General features: G+C 39.5%; 1 protein-coding gene across 1 annotated transcript in view; it reads left to right on the top strand.

Annotated features, from left to right (window-relative positions):
• Nucleotides 1-10,272, top strand: part of DMD (dystrophin) — a 1,496,890-nt gene that overhangs the window by 1,240,911 nt on the left and 245,707 nt on the right. The window contains exon 32 of the mRNA XM_027775723.1: nt 8,956-9,016. Coding sequence (XP_027631524.1) covers nt 8,956-9,016 — 61 coding nt within the window. The remainder of the gene's footprint in view (nt 1-8,955; nt 9,017-10,272) is intronic.

Here is a 10,272-nt window from a genome sequence, read left to right as displayed (position 1 = left end):
CGCAATCCCTTCTCCTCCATTCTCCTCTTGGGATCTTGGGCATGCATGCACACACACCTGGCATGAGTTTTAAGCCACCGGGTCTGGGACATGAACCGTGGTAAACTACGTGGGAGTCCAACGACATAGCCATTATGCTAACTGCTGGTCCCAGCAAGAGGAAATTTTTGAGGTGAGCAAACTGTCTCCTGATTGTGATGGTAGCTACATGAATCTATGCATGTTTTAAAATTCACTGCACTGTGTACACAAAAAAATATATTTTACTACATTTAAATTTTTAAAATAACAAAAAATCAGCTATAGAATATATGAGAATGTAACAGGATTGTTACATTTTCTTCTAACATATTTTAAGTTTAAGAGGTGTTTAAAAACCTGTCTGGGAACTAGTAGGTGGTATGATGGTTAAGGTGCTAGACTCCACATGGCAGACTGAAGTTCAAGTCCCAGATTCCATGGCTTGAAAATCGTGCCAGGCACATATGCATGCATGCATGCCAGAAATCTCAAAAGGAGAAAAGAGGAGAAAGGATTGCGGCATGGCCATTCCTTCTGGAGGGTTGATTTCTTACTTTCCCTTTCACTGTCTCTGTCCCTCTTCAGTGAGTACATGTGCTCTAAGGACAAAACAAAAAATATAAAAAATAAAAAATGAAACCTGTCTGTCAGGGTCAGCAGGTGACATGATGGTTAAAGTGCTAGACTCCCATATGGCCAATGGCAGTTTGAATCCCAGACCCAGCAGCTCAAAAGTCATTCAGAGTGTATGTACGTGCATACCTAAAATCCCTGGAGAAGAGTGGAGGAAAAAGGGTTAGAGTGTGGCCATCCTTCCTAGGAGGTGATGTCTCACTTTGCATCTCTCTGTCTCTTTCTGTCACTGCCTCTATCTAATGAGCCACATGCTTTATGGCAAACACACACACACACGCAAAACACACAGACAAAAAATCCTGTCCATCTACAATGGGATATGAATCTCACTAAATAACTATGTGCAGGACCAACCATTGGGAAAGTCTTTTTCGTTATTTTAATTTTGTTTATTATTATTATTATTTAGTTTTCTGTGTGGTCTGTGATCTACTGTTAGCATAATCTTTTCAAAGGTTCATCCATGTTGTAGCATTATCAGTATGTCATTTATTTTATAGCTGAAAAGTATTCCATTTTATGGCTCTGTTACATTTTGTTTACTCATCAATTGCTGTATATTTGGATTGCTTCTATTTTGGGACTAATATGGATAATTTTGCTGTTTAGAAGTTGATCTGTTCTTTTTCTTTAACTTTTGTTTTCTTTTGCTATATGGTATGTATACTCACCAAAGAGAAACAGAGAGAGGGAAAATGAGAAAGGAAGCTACCAGGTCCAGGACTTGAACTGCAGTTGGCCATGTGGGAGTTCAGCTTCTTACCACTATGCCACCTGCTGGCCCCACAGTGGCATCATTTAAAGAAACTTCAATCCCATGTGGTCAACTGCATTTTTAGGGTCCTGGATCCTGAGGCTTGAAAAACACACTGAATCTGTGTGTGTGTGTGTGTGTGTGTACATGTCCAAACTCCCAAGAGGAGAATGAAAGAGAAGGGATTGTGGTGTGGTCATCTCCCCTGAGGTGTTTTCTCACTTTCCCTCTCTCTCTTTCTGTCTCTCCCTTTCTGAGAAATACATATACCCTGTAACAAATTTTTAAAAATTAAGAAAAAAGGGGTCAGTAGGTGGTGTGGTAGTTAAGGTGCTGGACTGCCACATGTCCAACCACAGTTCGAGTCCCAGCCACCCACCTGGCCTCTCTCTCTCTCTCTCCCTCTCTCTCTCTCTCTCGCTCTCTCTCTCTCTCTCTCTCTTTCATTAGTGCATGTGCCCTGTGGCAAATTAAAGAGTGATAATAATAAATAAAATTGAATAAATAATTATTTTTAAAAATACATAATTCTTAAAAATTAAGAAAAACATACCTCTATATAAATACATGTATATACAAAATGATGTATATGAAAATGTTAAGAGGTTATGTCTAGGTGATGGGAATACTGAGGGCTTTGAATTTTCTTCTGTGTGATTTTCTACAATCACATATTGTTTTTTATGGTCACAAGAAAAACAAATATTACTGAAAATTAAAGAAAATGAGAGAGATGATATCAGAGGTGATACACAAGCTGAGCCCAGAATGGTGTGAACCTCCATAGATGGTTCGAATAGGTGGTGGGGGGTTTCAGATGGGTGAGTTTCAGTGAGAGGCAAGTTTGGCTATGTGTAACAGAAAACTCAACAGTGGCTTGAATAAAGTAGGGATTTTAAGTTTCTCTTATAGGGATCTAGAGATGAGCTGGAATGGTGACTCATAATCATCAGGAAGCAAAATTTCTCATATCTTTTTTCTCAGTCACTCTTCATGCATGGCTTCTGCAATGTAAATTGTCAGGGCCCTGTCCTTCTCCTCTCTGACATCCACCTTGCCCAGGCACACCAAACATTGGCTTCCAAGTACTAACATCTGCCACTCTGCCTATCAGGCCTTCTCCAGTCATTGGAGCACACTCATTAGCATGAGGGGCAGACTAGAAGAACCAGGGAGTTAATGAACACCCCCATACTCCAGGAGTACCCCTCCAGCAAGAGTAGATAACTAACCTGGTTTCCTTACTCTGCAGATGGGATAACTATGAAATAAATGTGATCTACACTGAAGTCACAGCTGCCCTAAGCCCTAAGAGACCAAAGCAATAATGCATCTTTTATCAGTTTTCTTCCCTTCCTGTCTCACCTCCCAGCTGTTCCACCAGTATTTCCTTAAATTAGTACTCTAACTGTATGCACATCCTTGTTTTGGCATCTACTTCTGGGGGATTGCAGTCTAGATGGCTTCCATTTTCCTGGGTATGACAGTTTCAGCTATCATTACATCCATATTCCAGGCTGGACAAAGGAGAATGGGAAAAGGGTAAAATTTCTCTCTCAATTTAGTCAGTCACATTTAAAGAACTTTCCAGAAGGCTCACCTGGATATCCTCAACTGACAGACATCATCCTTGGGAACATTCCTGCACCCAACAGTCGGGAATTCTGCTACATAAAAAGAGGAGACTGGGTATAATACAAGCAACTATCTATCACAGAGCATGAGAATCTGAAAACATGGACAAGGGAAGCATTGGGGTCATGGCAGGAAGGACTGGGAGAAAAAGTGAAAGGAAGTCAGCATGGAAAGGGCCTTGGGTACCAGGGGAAGAAATTTTCAAATTAGTTTATACAACGACTAGCAGATGAAATCATGGTTTTATCACTGGACATAGTCGGCCACAATTTGAGTCCTGGACCCAATGGCTTAAAACTCACCTTCGGTGCGTGTGCATGTGTGTTCAAAATTCTGAGAAGAGAAGGAGAAGAAGGGACTGTGGCATGGCCATTCCCCCTGGGGAGTGATTTCTCACCTTCTGTCTCTCCGATGAGTGCATGTGCCCTATCACAATCATCTCTCTCAAAAATAAAAATTAGTTTATATACAGGAGAACTATGGAAGGTTTCTGAGGGAGAGCAATATGCTCCAAATAAATAGTACTTTAGAGAAATTAAACTATTAGAACTATAGTGGAATAGTTGAAATGCTAGGGAGAACTTGCAGGAAAATAGGAGGCTAACTTGCTCTGGGCCTTGGGAGATTGACCTGTGTGTACTGCATAAATGGGACCTACCAGCATGCTTAGCTTCAGGCTGGCCTCAGCCAGTGGAGCACCATAATAGGAGATGGTAAGAAATGAAGAATGCAGTCAGAATGGTTTTTCCTCCCACTCCCTCCCTGCCTGCTTCCCTTAGACCAAATATTCTGTCACAAGAACAGTGTGCATGTGCACTGTCCCAGTTTTGTTTTGTTTCGTTTTGGCCTTAGGGTACATGCATTCACCAGAGAGAGACAGAGTGACAGTGAGAAAAAGTGAGAAATCACCCCCGGGAGGGATGGCTATGCCACAATCCCTTCTCCTCCATTCTCCTGCTCAGACTCTGGTCACACACACACACATGCACCCAGCATGATTTTCAAGACAACAGGTCTAGGACTCGAATTGCGGTTGGCCATGTGGGAGTCCAATGTTTCAACCATCATGCTACGTGCTGACCTTGCCCCATTTTTAATATAATGCCTTATCTCCCTAAACCCTGCACACATCTGTAAATAACCCTTTTACTCTCCTCAACTTACCCCCACTTGAGTGTACCATGTTTCCTGCCAACACCCTGACTGATACTGTCCCATCATAATGTATGTTCTAAAACCTGATCCCATTTAAATAATAATGTTTTTAAGGACACGGGCATGTTAGGATCTCTTTCCCCACCGCACACCCTACTCCACCCCTGCCTGCAAATACCAAGCATGAGGCTGAGCACATAATGTGTGTTCAGTAAATACCAGATGATTAGGCTTTTTACCAGAGAGAGAGCATGAACACACACACATACATACACACACACACACACAACACACACACACACATGAATGTGTGACAGGCAGAGAGAGGGGTATTTTATTGACAGCATATCACCACAGTACACTCCCTCCTGGCCCAGCCTCCTAGTCAGCTAAGACCACAGCCATGTGGTTTAGGTTGGACCAGGAGCCAAGCCTGGACCTCCTATGTGGCCCTAGCCATCATGCAGAGGGCACCACTGTGACTGGGCCCAGTTGGTTGATTTCAATGCTGGAACACCCTCAGAAACTAAACTTAACTGTAAAGTAGCAGGAATTGTGTCTGTCTGTCTGTCTTACTACAATAGCACCAGCACTTTATACAATAGAAGGTTCTCTGTAAAAATGTGTTGTGGGAGCCAGCAGGTGGCGTGGTGAACTGGACTCCCACTGGACTCCCACATGGCTGACTCTGCAGTTCAAGTTTGAGACCTGGTAATTTGAAAATCATGCTAGGCATATGGGTGCATGCCTAAAATCCTGAGAGGAGCAGCATGGCCATTCCCCTAGGGACTGATTTCTCACTCTCTCTCTCACTGTCCCTCTCTGGCTAGTGCACACACCTTGTAACAACAACAACAACAAAAAATGTGTTGTGTAATGAGTGAAATGATGTTAGATATTGTTTCATATCCTTAGGAATTGGGCCTCTATTTTTGTCTTTATCAGGTAAAAGCTCATTTGAGCTTTTAGAAATGAGCCTCTCTGAAATGATCAGATGGTTTATTTTGGACATTTTAAACAGAACTGATGGTGGAGATTATAGATCACAGGGAGGCAGATTCTGACTAGAATAAAAGAAAGCTGTTTCTAATCACCTCTAACACTATGGGAAATTCACAAGAGTGCTTCCACACAATGTGATGACAGGGAAGTTGTTTAAGCAGCTCCTGGAAAATCATCTGGTGCAAATGATATAGAGGATAAATTTAGATATCAGACATAGTGTAAAGAACTTAGGCATGATGACATTATAGTCCCTTCTAAGATTTATTTACTGGGCCAGCCCCATAGCCCAGTGCTTAAAGGAGCCAGATCCCACATGACCACCTACAGTTTAAGTCCCAGCCCCAGCAGCTTGAAAAACACACCAGACCTGTGTGTATGCACATGCATGCCAAAAAGCTCGATAAGACAGAGAAATGGAGGTAGCTAGGTTATCTCTGTCTCTCTCCTGTGAGAGCATGTGCGCTGTGGCAAAAACCAAACCAAACCAAAACATTGCTGAAAAGTTAAGTGCCAGTGGCCAAAAGATCCTCCCTAATGCCTTTTTCTTAGCCCCAGAGGTGAGTTTGCTATTTCATAAAAATGCCTTTTTCTTAGCCCCAGAGGTGAGTTTTCCATTTCATCACCAATAAACACAATATTTTATTTTTCTAACCTACCCCCAACTTTTTTATAGCTTAATTGTGTTTCCAACCTTCAAATCCACCAAATATGAGAAAAGTAGAAAGATTAGTGAATATGTTTGGGTTTGAATTCCAGAGAGTGCTCTTTGGCATGGTTTAAATAACATTAGCATTCTTTTTAATTTTCTGGTTAGGCCCCTGTGTCGATTAAAATATGGCTTAACACCAGGGTGCATCACTTGGCACATTCTGTTCATCATGCATTTAAAAAAATGATTGAAATAAGAACTTCTCCTAAATAGCATGGCTTCTGTTTGTGATTTTCAAAACCACCTTGGGCACAGTATTGAATCCTGTCACCTCGAGGGAGGAAAAGCATTTGAAGGTAGAATTGTTACCCTTTCTTGCTCTTAATAACACACTGCATTTGTAACACAAGGGGAAATTCAGAGGTTGGTTTTGGAATAAATAAACTCATGTGTAGTTTGCTATTTAAATTCAGTAGACAATACCTCATGGTGCTGGTGCCGTATGATAATGGACGATTTTTACACCCGAGAATCTGAATCACAAAGCTGCATTGGAATTACACCTAGTGGTTATAGAAGCATCTGTATAAGAAAATACCAGAGGACAGCCCGGTGTCATATAAAAACTATTTGCCCATAAATCTGCTTTTGATGGGCTACTAAAAATGGACACATCAGGCATAAAAGATGTGTGTGTCTATTACTAGCCTAGCTTTGTGAAGGATGACAAGCTTCTACTGGTACACTGAGATAAGAAACAGCTGTTGTTGGCATCGGTACTATTGCAAGAAATAAAATGATAATTCTGGGACACACTTCCGAGGGTTACCACATATTTGATCAACTTTTGAATAGATGCAAGACCACAATCATCTGGCTGCCCTGGATGAAATTGCCGACAACCCTTTAATAATCTCTTAAGAAGTAGCACTGAGTCCAGTCTCACAGAACCATCTTCTAATTGTGTGCTATTTTTAAAGCAAGTAGTTCCAGTGTGTGTGTGTGTGTGTGTGTGTGTGTGTGTGTGTGTGTGTGTGGTGACAGGGAAGGGAAGGGATGGGGGGAGGCTTTTGTCATTTTCCTTTTTTTATTGCATCAAGGACATTTTTGAGGTAAAATTTCAGGGTTTCAAACAACTGCAAAGCAGTCACTTAGGTGAATTTATAAACTGTGAGTCAAAGGGGAAAAACATCTTTCAAGGGAAAAAAATGCATGGAATCTCAGCATTAGACCTATTTGATAGCTACACATAAAAACAGAAAGGCATTTTTAAAAATCTTCAAAAGAAGATAATCAACTGAGAATTTTAATTACAAAAACCTAAAATTTTGTATTGATCTGGAACTTTAAGAGAAGAATAGCCATTCTTTTCTCAGTAAAGGCATTCACAGTCTTGCATTCACAGCCGGTGAGGATTGGACCACATGCTCTCCAGAGTTCTCTTCTTCCTTTCATTATGTTGTGATTTCAAGAAGAGAGTGCACTGAGCAGCCAGGTGTTGTAATTTCCGGCTTCTTTCCATATTTCCTGCTCTCTAGGGTTTAGGTTTTTGTATTTCTGTAACATCAGACTCTGACCAGATAAGTTGGGGAGTCTACTCCAAGTTCTTAAATCAGGTCTTATTTACTCTGTGAATTAATCTGGATAGGAGAGCAATATCCTAGAGAAGAAAACTGGACAGGAGAAGAGTTGGAAAAGATGAGGGGAATGGAAGGGATAGAAAAAGAAGGGAAGAGAAAGGTTAAGGGAGAAGAAAGGATTAGAGAAAGGACAGGAAGAAATTGAAGGTGTGGGACTATTTCAAAAGAGCAGCTATGTCTTTTTCCTCCATATTAAAAATGTCAGTCCGCCAAAGTGAAAAAAAAATAGTATAATTAGCAGCTAAATACAAATTCATTTCCTGTATCATTTAAATGACATATCTCCAAGGTACAAAGCAGCATGTCTGGCAAAAGGTTGGGTGATTCGATCCCTCTATTACTTTATATAAAACAAAGAAGTTGGAGTTTCATTACCCTTAAATTGTCAGGCACTGGGTGAAGTTAACTTTTATTAGAAGCTGTTCTTTCATATTATACAGCGTAGTCAAGGATATATTAGCTTTGACGTTTTCTTACATCTCAATACGCTGTGGAGTGAATTTACTGTGAGGCTAATTTAGAAGGGAGCTTTTCATAGGAGGAAAGAATGGTCAGTATCAGCTGACTTCAGATCATTAGCAGGATGAAAATGCAGGAGAAAGGTGTACATCTAAAATTTCTGCATGTTAATAATAATGCTTCTTCTGTTTTTATTTCTGATGACAGTCTATGTTCCTTCAAAGTTCAGAGCTTACACCTATATTTAGGAGGAAGGTTTTATTGTGAAGGAAATGTTACAGCATCTCCTGAACATGACCATTTTGTCTTAAAGAAAGAAAACAATCAGATCGAACAGTATATAAAAGGCATTTTTAGAGCTTGAGCTTTCAGAAACTCTAACTGCTATCATCACTCTCTCACTTCAGGTTATCCTTTCTAATAAGATCATGATGGCCAGGTACCATTTCGATGCACCAATTAAACATACAATTGGTAAATGAATTTGGATTCTTTTTAAACCAAATTTAAACAAGCATAGCTCAGTGATAAGCATAGTGCTTTCGTTTTAACAACTTAGAATGTAAATATATCACAGAGGGATTTTTCAGCAGCTAAACTAATAAAACTGGGTCGATCAAATAGTAAAAGATATTGAGAGGCAGAAACAGGAAGTGTTATAAGAAAAGCACCCAATAGAGACACATAAGAGAAAACCCGTTCATCGACTCATTCAGCTTCTTATCTGTTCTATAGGGTTAGCAGTGGGACGTTTGGTTTCTTATTTTTTTCCCTTTGCATTTATCTTTGTGCCTGAATGAGTTCAATTTCACTTAGATTAGGACAGAAATTTCAGAACAGCAGGTTAATCCGTTCTGTCTTCATGGGCAACTGAGCAAACAGACAATATCAGTGTAAAATTGTAATTCTAGAGATTAATGTTGTCTTTCCTGTTTGCAGTGAATTTGACCTCCTTGTCGTTTTTTTCTTTTTCTTTTTTTTTTTTTTTCTTCCTTTTCCAGCCTCTGTCCAGGGTCCCTGGGAGAGAGCCATCTCACCAAACAAAGTGCCCTACTATATCAAGTAAGTCAGAAAAATCAAATTCTTAAAGAACATCTATTGTTGCTAATCTATATATTAACAAATTTATTTGTTTTTGTTTTTGTTTTTTTAATGAGACATTAGCCTGGTCTCTGAAACCTACTTATTTTTACCCTGAGGAAGCTTGGATGGCAAACTCATGCTAAAATTATCACTGTAAATTTGCTGCTGCAGTAGGGAACTGTTTTTAAGGAAAATTCATTTAATGTAGCATTTATGGTGTGTTTTGTGTTTGAGGGAGGTGGTCAGATTTTTCACAACAGAAAAAAAAAATAAGCTCCAGATCATATTATTATTGAGAATCAATATTTGTAAGAACAGTTCTATTTATTTAGGGGGCTTCCCACATTTCTTCTTCAGACAAAAATGGAAATTTTCTGTAGTTGTGTTTACACTGTTTCAGGTGAAAGAAAACATCACATATCCAAAAGGCAGAGAACAGCAGCCCAGGATTTGTGGAGCTGAGGTGTTCATTCTTGATACGCAGCACTCAGTATTTGTCACCTAACGACAATAACAGAATAGTGCTCTTTTCTAGGACCATTTGTGCCGTTAAAGGAATAAAAGTGCTTGGAAACTCCTGCTGATGGAGTTCCATGAAATATAAATTACAATACATTGTATTGACAGGGAAGAGCAAGGAGAGAGGCTAGTGAGTTATTATGATGTCTTAAGAGTCTTTCTTCAATTGTGCAATAAAGTCTAACTGAAATTTAACTTTCAATTGAGTACCCCAAAGACAATTAAAATTAATCAGGTTTATGAAATAGTCTTTGGTACCAACCGAAGTCTTTGAATTTGCTTCCGCCATAACTAAAAACAATGAAATGTTTTCCCATTTTTTTCAGCCTGCCATCTTTTATTGAGAGTTTTTATTCTTCTACTGCCCATCAATTCTTCATAATTCAGTTCCAAAGCAATAACAACGGTCCTAGATCTTCATTACTACAGTGCTCAAAAAACTTGATTTGCTGCCTCTATTCGGTTAACTCAGAAGAATGGAGGTGAAGGGACTCTTTTGGCTTTTCGGGGAAAAACACATCCTTTAGGCAATGGTTTACCCTTTAAATTATTAAATTTTTCCAGATGACATATCTCTTAACTCTAAAATTTTTCTTTTAGTAGACTTGGATCCTGCTTTCTAATTTTCTAATTTTTTATTTTTTTGTACTGTTGAATTGATTCATTTAGTTGCTCCACATTACATATTTTAAATACCTATTTAGATAATGTGTCCT

The sequence above is a fragment of the Tupaia chinensis genome, unplaced genomic scaffold (assembly GCF_000334495.1).
Source record: "Tupaia chinensis unplaced genomic scaffold, TupChi_1.0 Scaffold000600_1, whole genome shotgun sequence".
Taxonomy (NCBI): Eukaryota; Metazoa; Chordata; class Mammalia; order Scandentia; family Tupaiidae; genus Tupaia; species Tupaia belangeri.
This window is presented reverse-complemented; position numbering and strand designations above follow the sequence as displayed.